General features: G+C 40.7%; 1 protein-coding gene across 3 annotated transcripts in view; it reads right to left on the bottom strand.

Annotated features, from left to right (window-relative positions):
• TMEM131L (transmembrane 131 like) overlaps positions 1–15,469 on the bottom strand; it is a 155,916-nt gene that overhangs the window by 15,258 nt on the left and 125,189 nt on the right. For all 3 annotated transcript variants that reach the window (XM_032862554.1, XM_032862549.1, XM_032862553.1), the window contains exons 22-26: positions 14,437–14,623; positions 14,045–14,230; positions 13,308–13,457; positions 12,365–12,990; positions 6,215–6,363 (exon numbers count right to left, since the gene is read on the bottom strand). In XM_032862554.1, the coding sequence (XP_032718445.1) occupies positions 6,215–6,363; positions 12,365–12,990; positions 13,308–13,457; positions 14,045–14,230; positions 14,437–14,623 (1,298 nt within the window). The remainder of the gene's footprint in view (positions 1–6,214; positions 6,364–12,364; positions 12,991–13,307; positions 13,458–14,044; positions 14,231–14,436; positions 14,624–15,469) is intronic.

Below are 15,469 nucleotides of genomic sequence, written 5' to 3'. Positions count from 1 at the left end.
AAGACTGCAGCTCTGAGGTCAAACAGCCTGGACTGAAGCTCACCCCATGCTTTTTACTGGCTGTGCGATCTTGAGCAAGTCACTCAGCTTCTCTCTGCCTCCATTTCCTGCATCTTCTTCAACAGGCTGTTGTGAGAAGCAAACAACCTGACACAGAGCCAGCACTTTATAGAAGATGTCCTATTCTCACGTTACTGAATTCCTTGAATTCGTGAAGTTCTCGGAAATCCCTGCTAGAAGGAACAGTTTCACTGATTATGCGGCGGGCAAATAAAAAGATTTCCTGAAACTTCAATAAAAGCAAACAAAGAAATCAAAGGAGAGAAATCACTGACTCCACAAAACATTCTTCAAGCTGCTGCACAGAAGTAACAGCAAATAAAAAATAAGAGGGAAGGGCAGACGAAGGAAAAAAACCACACACTCCTTCTAATAGGCAGTCAATACCGTGCCATATGTTCTGACAGAAAATAAGAAAAAGACGGGCAACAGAAAAGTGGGTTGACATGACATGCAAATTTGCAAAAGAAATATAAAAGGCTAAAAACCATGAAGACTCCATCCAAAATATTTAATAATAAAGTATGCTTTTAGGAAAGGAAAATTATAGATCAGCTTGTAGCTCATCTTTCCGTGCTGGTTTTAAAAAACACAAGTGTGTTTATACTGCCTATTTGTGTCTGTAGACACTAGGAGAGGTCTGGGGAGGGAGAGGGCTGGGGAGACAGGGCTCTTAACAGAGTCTGCCTCTGGGCAGCAAAAGTGGAACTGGGTAAGACATTCAGTTCCGAATTATAAAAAAGAAAGAAGGTAAGGAAGAAGGGTGCGAGGGAGAGAGAGATTTCAGGGGTAGGATTTTGGATGGATGATTTTTTTACTTATTTTTTTAGAATTTTGCAAAAAAGGAAAGGAAGGAAAGCACTCACTTTTCCCTGGTAAGAGATGCAAATTGAAATGTAAATGAAAATTTCTCCCATCATACTGACCAAGACTTTGCAAGGAACAATGCACAGTGCTGGTGGGAAGCCAGCGTTGTCCCACGGCATTGATGTGAATGAGAATTGGGACCACCTTTCCAGAAAGCAATCTGGGGCACGCAGGAAGACACTCTTCAATTCTATTCTAGAAATCTCTAACAAGGATTCTTCAGGTATATAGGGAAGACTTAAGAACAATGTAAATCATCAGAGTGCTATTTATGAAAATAAAAAGCTGTAAATAACTTTAATGTCTGACCGCAAGAGAATGGTTTAGGATTAGAGCATAGTTAAATGATGGAATGTTATATAACCACTGGAAACAAAGTTCCCCTTGTTCTGAACATGAGAAAGTGTAGAATTATAACATTACTAAGAAAGCTACCTATACATAATGATGGTCCTGAGTTTTTTAAAAAGTTGCATGAAAAATACAGAAAAATATACAAAGTATTTCATTTTGTATAGACTTTTCTCACCCCCTTTTCTATGCTTTTGTAATAATCATGAGTTCCTTTTCTAAGAGAAAGAAAAATCTGCTTTAAAAAAATAAAACAGCAGGGTTAGGGTTAAAATTTAGTTTGTAGCTCTCAAATCTGGGCTTCAACCTTCTTTGCCAATAAATCTAGAGGAATGTTTCCACATACTATAGACAGATTTATATAATTTTCTAAGCTGCAAAGTTAGGCCCTAAGAATGTACAAGAAAAACAAACATTGAGTACTGCCCTTGGGAATGTGTTTATTGAGAATGATTTCTCCAAATGAACAATGAAATGGAAAGCATACTCGCAGGGTTTTAAAGAAGAGCTTTTAGCAAAACTGGGAGTGAGTCAGACAGTAAAAAAAAAAAAGATGGGGTCTACGGTCCCCCAGATCCTCCAACTCCCCGCAGCTTTCCTGCAGGCTGGCTGCCATCTTTAGATGTATGGGCTCCGGACCAGAAAAGGAAGGAGGAGCTTACCCAATCACTGGGACTGTGTACAAGCCATGTCTGCGCTCCTGGGATAGAGAAAAGACAAGGCCCGGGACCCCAAAGATCGAATGGTGACAATACCCAGAGAAGAAAACAACAGGAAGAAATTAAGAAACGTGCCTTGAGTCAGGGCACAAGCGTAGAGGGCTGAGTCTGGCATGGGGGTGGGGGTGGGAGGCGGTGTCTGAAGTCCAGGAATGGCGACCACTCATGGAAGCACCACAGGGCAGGGCTCCTTGGGCCCCCCGCTCCTGAGGGCCTTCAGAAGGACCTGCGGACTTGGCGTGAGTCCTGGCTGCTCCGCCCAGCATGCAGGCCGTCAGCCACCGCATGGTCACATCTCAGGGCTGGTTTCCATCTCACAGCAGGGCCACATGGAAGTTGTGAAGCCCCTGGCAAGAGGCTGCTAAGGTTCACTTCTTTACTTCACCCATTCCCTCCTCCCCCAAATTCACAGACTTTCTTTCTGCTCTGGAGAGCATGGCCCTTCATAGTCTCAAGGGCCTCGCTTTCTGTACATCTGCTATACCTGTACCCTCAGACCACCTGCAGCTTCACCACCACCCGGCACCATGCTCGGGCCCCGCTCTCCCTGTGCACATATACCGCAGAGAACTCGGTGCTGCCTCTCAGTTCTAACCTCCACGGCTCCCATATCTCAAGCTCTAGGCCCAAGTTTGCCATGTAAGACCTAGTTCTCTGGTTCCATAACTCCCGCTGTCGGTCGCAATCACACAGTCATTCCCTTTGGACTGACCCCTTGTCAGCGCTTGGTACTTGAGCTACTCCAAGCATTTATCATGTTAACTCAGCCGTTCTCCCAACCCTAGGAGGTAGGCATGCTCTTAGTACCCTCATGTGTCAGATAGGGAAACTGCAGCATTAAGTAACTCACCCAATGTTACAGAGCAAATAAATGATGACCAGGATTCAAACCCGACAAGTCTGGCTGCAAAGTCCATGCTCTGAACACGACTTTGGTAAACAGAAATATGTACTCGTTGTGTAAGTCAGAATTCCCCATCTTCTCATTAGCTGGACTTAAAACTTAGGAGTTATTTTTGCAAACAGTTATGTAAGAGAAGATAGTTCCTCTCCTTATGCAATTAGGGACAGGGAAATCCTGTTAGTTTTTCTTCTAGACTCTTACCTACTCTTCCTGTCCTTCCCCCTTGCTCCTGCCCAAGCGCAGCCTTACGTCACACCTCCCAGCAGAGTAACAGCCTCCTTGTTAGAAGAGAGCTGCTGTCCATTCCTGCCCCCTCCAGCCCAGCCTCCAAAACGTTCACACTGATCCTCCAAAAATCCATTATTCACACATTCATTCAAGCATTTACAAAACTGCGCTGTACAATCTCTGTAATAGGCATCCTGCCCATCTTTGTAAACCTGAATTGAAAAACATTATTATGACCTTCAAGAAAATCTCAGCCTCAAGGCTGTTTTCCAATTTTTACCCACCCTCACTCCATCCATCCCCCAGTCCAGAAACCTTCCCTACTCCCTGTCCTTTGCACCAGAGTCCCCTAAACTGGCCACCCTGAAGCCAATCTTCCAAAAGGATGTTCTGTTTGGACACATGTGCTTTTAAGACTGGGACTCTGAAGTTCCTTAGCAGACAAGCAACCATGCTCTGGTTCTCTACAGACATCGTCACTTCCGACTCTTGGGCTCGCCGAGTTCACTGTCTGCGCTTCCAGCCGAGAAAGAGCGGAGAAGGTCCAAACTTGAAATTGGTGAGCCAAGGCCTTTGCCAGTGGGAATGACTCCCATTCTTCCCTCACATTACTCCTGACTGAGCCTCTTCCCAAAGATGATTTCCTACTCCTCCTGATTATGCCGTGGGGCTCAGTGGGGCCACTGCCCACCTTCCCTTCTCTGCCTGTCTGCATTTCTCCCTCCTCTAGGAGCTTCCTGTGCCCACTGCAGGCTCACCTGACTTTTCACTCTCTGAAATCCCTTCCACTCTGTACTGATTGGGGCACTAAACTACTGGACATGTCTTGTCCTTAAAAGACTACAAATTCCCAGTTTGAGATGTCTAGGATATATTTATTTTGCATCATTTTCATGTTATTTAAATGAAAAATTGGTGTTTGTTATAAAGTTTAAGCAAAAATACAGAAATATAAAGAAGGAAAAAGATCACTGCAAACACCACTACTCAGAATAACCACAGTCTGCCACTGATTTTTTGGCAGATCTTGTTTTTGCCATCTCTCTATGAACCTACAGACACATTTGGATGGCAAGACAGATGATGGGAATAATTTATAATACTGGGACAACGTATTATTATTTTTAGTATATGTGCTGCTGAAGCGAACACGACAATGTATTATTTTTAAATAAAAGTTTAATGTTGTTTTATTTGAATTTAACATAAAAAACTAGTAGAATCCAGGGAACTGCCAACTTTCAAATAATTGTTTCTTCTCCACATGCTATATTAGTGCCTTAAGGATCTCTCTAAGGTTAGGCAAAAGACCATGAAAGACATTTTCCCAAGTTTTCACCCTGTTAAATGATATGTTCAGTTTTATACAGTATTGACTCTCTACCAAGAAAAACAGAATTAAAACTCATTGTCACCTACCATTCAATACCACCTCCTGTTTCTGCAGCTTATGTTACTTTTTTGCTTTATTAAAGTTGTAATATATGCAATCTGTTCTGCAATTATAATTGCCAACTGTTTCGTCTTAGATCTGGATATAAAATGGAGAGAAATCTCAACAACAGACCACTAACACAACTTCTATAGTCCTGGGTCTTTATTTTTACATCTGTCTTGGTTGGCTAAATTTCATTAACTTCATTTTTTAAGAAAGGCTCATGATGAGTTCACTTGTGTTTAAGGATGCCTCTTCCTTGCTGCCTTTGTACTTGAGTGTTTCCTTGGCTGGAATATTCCTGTTCACATTTTTATTCTCTGAATGGTATGGCTCCACTGTTCCCTGGATCAGATGTTTCCACGAAGTCGGAGTGAGCCTGAGTGGGTGTATCTCCATCTTCCTAACTTTGCACCATTGTTTATGTTTTAAGATCAGTAATTTAGCCAGGCTGTGCCTATATCCATTATTACATATCAATTTTTCCTCTATCTACAGTGTGCTCTTCCATTCCATAAATTCAGTTCTGCTCTCCTACCAGGACAGTATTCTTCTACTACCTTTCTGAATACCTTCAGACCCATTTGTTGGGCCATTTACTGAAACACTCATTATTCTTACATTGGACTGCTTTGTCTTTCTTTGTCCCATATCTAAATGCTTCCAGCTCTTCAATTTTTTCCTTCACACTCACCCTGATGATCTCAAAGCCTTTCTCAGGGTCAGCAATTCCATTTTTGGCAGCTGTCTGTAAAATGTCATTTGGGTCTTCATTTAGTTACTTAGCTTTATAATATCTCTTTTAATCTCATCCTAGAATCTTAATTTGCCTTTTAAAAAAACTCTTATTTTATTGAGTACATTATCTGTAGTATAAAGTATTCTCAAAGATAGGCTTTCTTCTAGATTAGGATCTTTCCCTGTTTCCCGTGTTCTACTCCTTTCATTCACTTTTACTCAGCGCACATGCACGTGTGTGTGTGTAGTACACGATATGTATCAATATCAGCATAGTTAGAATGCTATTTTTTTTCACTGGGCTTATATTAATACATGAATACCTCTGTTCTGATGTAAACTAGATAAATTCTCCTAAATACCTTTCCCACCTTGATTGTGGACCTGTCTGCTTTCACCTTTGAGATACAGGGCTCGGTTCTGCTCTCCAGCACAGTGTGCAACTCTGTGTCCAACTATGCGCTCTCTTCTGAGATTCTGTTGTACTAAGGCCCACTCACCTGAGCCAGACAGGCATTCCTTTCCTGTGCATTTGGCTTATGCTTCCAACTCAGCAAGAGCAGGCCCTAAAATGGGTGTTGGGTGACAACTGGAGAGAAGAGACAGGTGATCTGCTTCTACTCCACCATCTTTGCCAGGAGGTAACCCATTTGCTTAAGAACAGTTTCCTTTTGAGAATAAAAGCTATCTGATGTTACTCTAAATTATTTTAGTATCTCCTATATAATTAGAAGATAAAAAACTTTCCAAGCACCTCAAACTCACAATTTATAAATACAGATTCAAATGCATGATAACTAGCCCCCTTTGAGAGGTATGAAATACACATGTACAATTACTAGACCGATAACTGCACTCTCAGCCCTAAATATGGGTTTTGTTCTAAGAGGCACAAGAAAAAGGAATACAGACCTCGATTGAAGGTACATCCTGTTTCTCAAAACAAATGTCTTCTTTCGATGCTTTATGAATCTTCTTTTCTGAGGAAGACTTTGTGTCAGCCTTCTTCAAACTTTCACAGTTGTCTACTTCATTCTTGACAGGCACTTGCTGGTTATTCCCTTGAATAAATAAAAATGATTGAATCTCTAGCTAATTATTTTCATTCATGTTTCCATAATTAAATCTCTTTCCTACACCAAGCCATCTACCCTAATGATATTTAGACTTGAGGATTGTTCCTGACATTCATGATGTTCTAGGTATGTTTACCAGCAAAAATGTGCTTACCTGAAGAGTTCTACAAACAGTCTTAAAAGAGGTCAAGGAAAAAAGGTGAGGAGGTACCCCATTACTCACAGCACCATCATTCATAACAACCGAAAGGCAGAAACAACCCAAATGTCCATGGATGGATGGAGAGAAGTATAGCAATGTGGTACACATAAAATGGAATACCACTCAGCCTTAAAGAGGAACAAATCAGTGCCCAACACCATGACTATACTTAACACTACTGAACTGGACACTCAAAAACGACAGAGATGGAAAAGACAAAGCAATGAGATTCTGAGACATGCCACAACATGGATGAACCCAGAAGACATTATGCTAAGTGAAATGAGCCAGTCCCCAAAAGACCAACATTGAATGTTTCCACTTGTTTGAGGGAGCTAGAGTCATCAGAGAGATGAAGAGTAGAATGGTGGTTACCAGGGGCTGGGGGGAGGAAATACAAATACTTACTGTTTAAAGGGTACAGAGTTTCTTTTTGGGATGGCGAAAAGGTGCTGAAAATGGATGATGGTAATGGCTGTACAACACTGTGAATGTGCTTCATGCCGCTGAGCTTTATGGTTACAATGGCAAACTTTATGTCTATTTTATCACAATTTTTTTTTAAAGTTGGAGGGGGGAGAGGGGCTAAGGACTTGCTTTCTAGTAATGACTACATGACTACATAGCTACAAATTAGTTCTCAAAGTAAATCTCAAGCTGAGATTTACTGAGCTGCTTCGGTTTCCTGATTTATAAGATGCAAATGCCACCTTCTCTGCCTACTCTGACTGTTACAAAGATGGAACCAGAGGACATATACACGGAAAGGGCCCCATCAAAAACAAAGCACCTATTTCCGGGCAGGCCATCTTTCCAAAGTCTGTGTTCACCTGCCTCGGGTGACCGTGCCTACAAGCTGACAATGACCAGCAGGCCAATCACATGGCAAAAGCTGGTGCAGGTAGAAACTTCACCTGAAAACAATGATTCTCCCGCTTTCCTTTCAAGTGACTTCACTCATCAGTGTATTTCTTCTTCGATCCCTTACTTCAAAATAAAGTCAGATAACTTCGACCCCACCCCACAGTAACTGGCTTCAGGGTCCTAATAGGAAACAAAGTATTGAAACACCTGCTCCTTTTTTCTTTAACTGAGAATTCCCTTACCATACCTGTGCAGTCTAAGAAAGTTTAGATGACCACAGTACAAAGATTTCACAGCAAAGCAGGCTGCAGGCTCTGGTGAGATGCCCGCCTGACCGGACCTTCCGCAGAGGCTCCAATCTGGCCCTGCTTGGGGCCCTGGGGCGGGGAAGGTCTCTGCCCACAGAATGAAAGCAGTCAAATCCCCTCCAATTCTGAAACTCCGAAGCCAACCTCGCTCAAAGCAAGATCCATACATTTTGCCAATAACACTGACAAGTAAGCATACTTTTATTTTGTTAATGGAAAATTGTGTAACTATTTTATAACTATAAAAACACTGGGAAGCATTAATTCCTCTATGACACAAATTGGGTGTTAAGACACCTACAGAGGAAAATATCCACCATGATGAAGTGGTAAAGGAAAGAGCCGAGAGCCAAACTGACAGGGTCCAAAACAGAAAAATAAATCATAACTAAGGATATCTCTTTTTGGATTTTGGAAACCATATATATGAGACAGAACACATATATTCTCCCCCAAAATGTGCCATTAAATTTCCTAGAGTCTTAATTCATGAAAAAATGGATTTCCTTGAGCTTTTTTCAGGCCAAGAACAGCACTAAAAGTATTAATCATTAAACTTTCTCAGAAAGGACCTAAACTTAATATCCAATACTGAACTACCCTCCAAAAGTGGTAAAACACAAACTCTTGTAACGCCTTCCATGGGGCTGGGAATCAGGACCAATAGTAAAAGGAATTCTAACAAGTTCTTCATTAAGTCTTTGACAAATTCTTGCATGACAATATCTAAGAATTTAGAAATTTCGTGGAAGCCAAGCCATGTCGTCTTATTAAGCATGATTACTTATGGTGTTATATAATTTTCTCATACCCATCTCACAGAGTCTGTGTTTGAGCCATAAAGATAAAAAAGGGAATAAAACAAATAACAAGTGAACTCACAAGAATCCTGCTGAAATTTCTATGGTATCAAATCCAATCAAGTTTATTTTGAGCAAACTGCTAATCTTCAAGTTACTAGTATCTATAAGACAATGAGGCTATATTTTTTTAATTTCTCAAATACTGGTATTTCAGAATTTGGAGGTATCTATCAAATGCAGTGAAATCTTTCATGTAGTGTTAATTCCAAGGCTTAGGGCATTATTAAATTTTAAAGTTTATTATCCTTCACATTAATATAAGCAGAAAGCAAGAAAATAATCTAACTATTCCTCTGTTCCTCTTTTGTAACGCTGAGGCCAGCTGCTTATCTTTAGCCTTAATTCCAGAGCTATTACTCTTTGATTATGTGAGCAAAATAATACAGATTTAGAATTCTGATTGTACAATTAGAAAATAATAAGTATTTGAAAACAGACATATTTAAATGATCATTTACATGACATATAAAGTTTTACTCTTGTCAGATGCTCAAGAGACTCTGGAACATGTAACAAATGTTTGAAAAACTGAACTGTTGTTTGACAGGTGGATGCCAAAAACAAGTGTGTGAAAACAGAGCTCTGAAGCATCTGTCAACAGACTTCATTTCTATGGGGAATTTTAATCTATGATTTATCACAGGCCTCTCAGAAGAAGGGCAGAGAAAGCACCGGAAAGGGATAAGCACATTTCTGTTATTCAGAAAATATTTTGTGTTTCTCAACAAAAAAAAATGAGCAAGTAGCACTGGGCCCGCTAATACATGCTTTGGAACGTTTTTTTCTCACACGATATGTTACCCTCAGGAAAAATAAAAAAGCCTCAGAATAGAAGACACAATTCTTCAAGTGCTCAAGGACATCTGTCAGGTTAATAAAATAACTTCAGGCACTCGTAGGAAACCGACCGCCTGCCCTCTTCCCCTTTTTCCAAAGGCAATCTTATCACTAGACTTGTTTCTACGGGAAGATTTGTGTCATTTAGGAGAAACAGCTAGGATGTGGCAAACACGCTGGCTGGTTTCCCCTGAGCAAAGTGAAGATCCCCATTCTGGTGGGGGACACGGAAACCGAAGTGCAGGAACTGAGGATTCCTGCCATCGGCTGGGCGAAGTTCAGCTACTAAGGCTGAAGCTATTTTCTTCAGATTCTAGAATGATTTTAAGATGGAAACACGTTTTTCACAAAGTAAAACACTTCTCAAAAAAAAGAACTAAAGCTCAAAGTTGGAAGCAAAAACTTGGAAAGTTCTCATGTATAAACGGTTTCCGCATCCTTGAGCATTCTTCACACATTATGGATTCCCTGCCGATTATATATGCCTGTTCACCATCTGCCAGTTTATGACAATGCTTTCCTTTAAAATGTGAAAAAAGAACCCCAGACCCTTGATGTTACTGGGGAAAAAAAAAAAGGAAAAACTCCTCCACGTCCTGCCTTCAAACTATTCCTCTATTCAGTCCTTTCTTATTTTTAACATTGCCAATTCTTTAAAATGTTTAAATTGTAAAATGATGGCAGGCAATATGTTTAGCTTTTTAACCTCTTTGATATTTCCTAGACTAGTGCTGTGAATGGAAAACAGAACAAAATGCATGTCAGTGAGCGGCTTTCCCTGTGAGGACTCTCCTGCCTACACTTTCATTCTGGAGAGAAACGCAGCCCTGTGAATTAGCACCTTTGAATGCATTGGCCTGAACCTGGTAGGAAGCCAAAGTTCTTTCAACGATTCTTATTTGATCTGATCAACAACCACTCTGACAGCACTTAGCGTGCTACCGATCCCACCGAAGAGCAATTTTAAAAGACTTCGTATGGGGAGATACATGTTTCCGTTTAAAACACAAAGAGGCTAGTCATCTGTGCCGGAGGGGTAGATTCTGGGCAGAACCACCATCTATGGTGATAAAAGCAAATCCTGTGTTTCTGGACTCCATATTAAGTTTACTCACACTTGCTGAAGTGCTAATACATGGGGTCATCAAGGATCGACTCTGGGCATTAAATATCGGTGTTGGATGGGAAAGTCTCAAAGCACAAATTCAAACCCTCAGACCCACTCCGGGCCTGCAACTCGGGTCCATGCCTGCAACTCGGGTCCATGCCTCTACATTTCAACCACTTCCGCGTACTACGATGCAGCAGAAGGTCCTTCCCCCCCATCTGTCCACAATGCCAAGGCCATGGTGTTTGGGGCCACATTTATGCAGACAACTCAGGGATGCAATGGATCATAGGAGCACCCCAAATAACTATAATTTTAAGTCTGTGTCAAGGCAGCTGAGGTCAAATACTGTGCTTGGGCCTCAATGGCAGAAAACAAGGAAAAACCCAGTAGGACTCACCCCCTAATTTCACCCTTTCACAAAGGTTTTGTGGTCTGGGCCCTACAGAAATGGAATGAGAGGCACCCTGTGTGCCCCACCATGAAACATGCTTGGATAACGTACGATAGGATGTCATTTGAAGATCTGGTTGAAAGCATCACTCCGAGTGTGTCCTCCCACGCCAAGTGCAGAGAACACGACGGGGGCGGGGGTGGAGGGGGGCATTGTTGACTCGCAGACGGGAGTCTGCCTCGAACACACACTAGGCTGGGGAAATGGTGCGAGCTGGATGGAGCGAGAGGCACCAGGAATACAGGTGCAGCTGCCTAAACCACGTTCCGCTGAGGGCACTCCAGCTTTCTTTCCAACGAGAGAGGTCCGCTTATGGAACACTTACAATTCAGTTTGGGTTTTTAGTTAAATGCCTAAAGCTCATCAGAATTGGCCCATCTATAACACTTTTGTACCTTCTCTCCGATAACAGGGAGTATAAATATGAAGCTATTTATACTTAGATGTTTCAAATAAGAGCAAAGGTAACTGGCTTTTCCAGATTAAAAAGTGTCAAAAATCTGACTTTTTAAAAAAAGATTTATTTATTGCGGGGGGGGATGCAAAGGGACAGGGAGAGAGAGAATCTCAAGCAGATTCCCACTGAGCATGGAGCCCGACATAGGGCTTGATCTTAAGGCCCTGAGATCATGACTTGAGTGAAAATCAAGAGTCGGATACTTAAATGACTAAGCTACCCAGGTGCTCCCCAAATCTTGCAATGGGTGCAGAAGTGTGCGTATTAAAATGGTCAGAATGGCCAAGAAAAATAAGCATCGGCTCTTATGCCAAAGGCCAAAGGTGTCAGTTACAGCTTAATGACGATTTTACATGTGGGTGATTTTCTGAGTCTCGTCCTGCTTATGCCTTCACTAACTGTATTTGTTGTGAGAGAACATCTGTCTTCTTTTAACCAAGGGACACAATCAGAGAAGCACCAGAGCCAGGAAACATGAGATGGTAGCAGCTGTTAAATATAGAAAGTTGGTAAGTTTTGTTCGGTCAGAAGTATTTTATGGGCTGATTAATTTTCACCAAGAGTCTGCAAATCCATGATAGATAATAATTAAAAACAGCGTCCATATCCTCCCAACAATAAAACACGACATTCACATCACTCTCAACATATGTACTAAAAATAAAAAGTATGCTTCTTTACCCACGACATTCTAAAACTGTGGTGCCTCGTCCTCAGCTTCTCATTTTACAAACCGTATTTCAACATTTTTACCTTTGCTAAAACTTTGTGCGTGAACTAAAAATGCAGCATTTGGGATTAAAATTAAAGTCACAGGTGAGATCAAATTCTGTAACAAACAGATGGAAGACAAACCGGAAAAAAAGAATCATCCAGGAGGATGAAAAGATTACCATTATTTTTCCTGGAAATCTCTGGCAAGTCTGACTGGTACTGAGGTGAATTTCTTGGCAAGTGATTTTCAGGTAGTTTCTTAGAGGTCTTCAGAGGACAGAGCTCTCGTTCCTTGAGCTCAGCTATGTTTTCTGAAATTTTAATGTCCGTTTCCTTAGGAAACATACATGTCTGTATTCCCTCCTTCATGTGACATTCTGAAGAAGTGTTATTGATAACAATTGTGTTTTTCAGTGTGTTTTCCTCTTTATTTAGTAAGTTTTTAGAAAGGGTTAAATTCTTTTGCAGGTCGACGCTGATGCTACTTGCATACTTGAGGCTGATCCAGTTCTCACCCATGACTTCAGTGCACACGTCCTCCTTCGGGGCAGACAGGGAGCTGCCCAGGGCTGGAGTCTGTTTCTCCTCAGTAGTGGCGTTGGCACTGCTGGTGATGGATGGGCTGGGTTTGTGTTTGCTGTAATAGACTGAGCACTTATGCTTCTTCTGAGAATGACTGTAGGTAGCTGGGCTCCTCTTTGGGGCGTTCTGGATCCTGCTTTGTGGAGTGTTCACTGGAAGGCAGCTTTTTCCTCTGCCTTTATCAGAGGTGCCGTAGGTATCAAGAAAGTTCTTACAGTTGCTTCTGAAATAAAAGAAAGACAGTTAACAGAAAGCCAAATGGAATCAAACCCTACCCTTCTGGTTTGAGACCCAGGAAAAAGAAGTATATTAAGGGGTCCTAGCTCTCCTTCTTCCAAAGGCCCATGAGTTTAACAAACTAAGTCTGTCTATGAAGTCTATCTTATTGTAAAAACGGTTATAGCTGCCACACCATGACTTCAAGAAAATTTTATGAAGACAAACCTGGAATCAGAGTATTATTTATATTATCTCAAAATCAGAACCAAGTAATATCAAAGGATGAACACACACACATACACACACAACAAGAATTCTTACTTGTGAGAATGGGAGCTAATTACATCCATCGGATTATTGTTTTGCTGTGAAGATGAGCTAGCATTTTGCCTCTGTCTTGTTTTCATGAATTCCATAAGAATGTACTGTGCTTGTTGGAAGGCTATTAAAATTACACCCAACAGGGACAAACTGAGGAAGAAAGCAAGGAGGTTCATTACTGCATGGTCCTGACCGACATTAAAAAGACCAGCTCTCTTACAGAGGAGCAATGAGTGGTTGATGCAAAAGATCTAAAAATAGAGCACTGAATTCCATAAAATGTATCACATCATAATTCTGATAGGACTTAAAGATTTAAAAAGCTCCGAGTTCCTAAAAATGTGCACATTTGTAAGTTTGACATTCCAATTCCATTTTCAAAGGCATTTTCATGATAAAATCAATCCAGAAAGGTCATCCTAGTCTTCCAATCTCAAATTGCCACTGCGCCAAGCCAACAGCAGTAACGTCCATATTTTCCACTGCGACTGCTAAGAGAAGTATAGGGAGCACAATGATCTCTTACACTTCAAGGTCTTGTGACTCTCCTACAGTAAGTTTACTATTGTCTTAAAGCTCATCGATTACTACTCTACTTCACGTATGTTGAGGTTCACAAAGCCATGTAAATTCCACACACTTTCACAGACTTTGAATATGCTGTTTGATGATTCATATGCTTTTTACACCCAAGCAAAATACATTTTCATGCGACGCTCCTGAAGGTTGTAGCGTACCTGACAAAGAAGACCGTAAGCCTCCAAAACGACTCCTCCCAGCTGGGTCCTGGAACCACATCTGCACACAAGGGCAACAGGTGATGAGGGAGGGTCACATTGAGAGTGAAGCGAAACTCGAGGTCTGCTGCCGTTACAAGCGTCAGCTCGCGGATAACCCAGGAAGAGGTAAAGTCTGGAGTAAACCTGATAAGCAAAGATGCATCTTTATGAACTTAAATTGTTTTAATTTTAGGCACAAAACAAAATAGTCGAAACAGCAGCCATATTCCTTACTTACAATAAACGTTTATATAAAAACAACATGTCTTACCAATGTAAAAAAAGGTTTTCTTCCCCCACATTATTAAATGTACCACAAAACCTAAATGAGGTTAAAACCCAATGCTTACACAATGCTGATATCCCGGGATGTGTTTGGGGCCAAGGAGAACTGACGACAATCTAGCACTTCAAATCCATAACCTTGGCAATTATACCCATTAATTTTCAGAGATGTCACAGTTATAGGAAGTGGTCCAATATTCTCAACTTTAAAGTTCTTTGTAATAGATAAAATTTGCTTGCTGTCTTTCAGTTCTAGCGAGGACAAAAAGTGATATTTAGTATGTATGAACTGCAAAATTTATTCAGAATAATTTACTGAATCAATAAACCATGACCGATATTATTAAAATGTGAAAAAAAAATTCAATGTAAGCTCAAAGTACGACTTCTATCTAATTTCTAGAACAGTCATAGAACTGTTCTGGTAGAACAGAACTGGTAGAACACTACCAGGATACAAAAATATTTAACAAGTTAAGATTTTTCTTAAGTTAAAAGACCTTCCTAGGTACCAAAAGTAATCAGAATTTCTTCTTTGTTCTTGTACTTATTAAAAGTTAAGGTTACAAGTTTATTCTTCTCAGAAGCCAAGTAATTGGGATACCCCTAGACACCATGCATGCTTCACTCCTGGGATCCTCATACTGAACAGGGACCGGTTAAGGGCACGGGTCTGTGCTTCTAGAAACACAGTTCAAATACCCACTACATTCAGAGGGTAAGTCACTAAGTCCCTGCAAAAAAGTGAGACCATATTTTATATGGGAAGTTAAAAAAAAAAATTACCACAATTTTAGATTATTCCTATAAATTTATAACCTGCCATCTTTTCCATATAACAACTAAAATTTTATCTAGGTCTGTAGTTTTTATAATTTTCCTTAATATCATCTTTCAAGGTCAACTCTAAATTACTGAATGAATGAATAAAAAAGTAAATACTCTGATTTTTGAATGCAAAAGGTCAGTAAATCTTTTCAAACTCAATGCTCAATTAGCATAGTTTTCTTAAAAAAGAAATTCCCATCAGGCATTAGATAGTGCTACAAACTATCCAATACTTTCACCAACCAGTTTTCTCCATAGGATGCATGTTGT

This window comes from Lontra canadensis, unplaced genomic scaffold, assembly GCF_010015895.1.
Source record: "Lontra canadensis isolate GAN:19392208 unplaced genomic scaffold, GSC_riverotter_1.0 scaffold1, whole genome shotgun sequence".
Taxonomy (NCBI): Eukaryota; Metazoa; Chordata; class Mammalia; order Carnivora; family Mustelidae; genus Lontra; species Lontra canadensis.
This window is presented reverse-complemented; position numbering and strand designations above follow the sequence as displayed.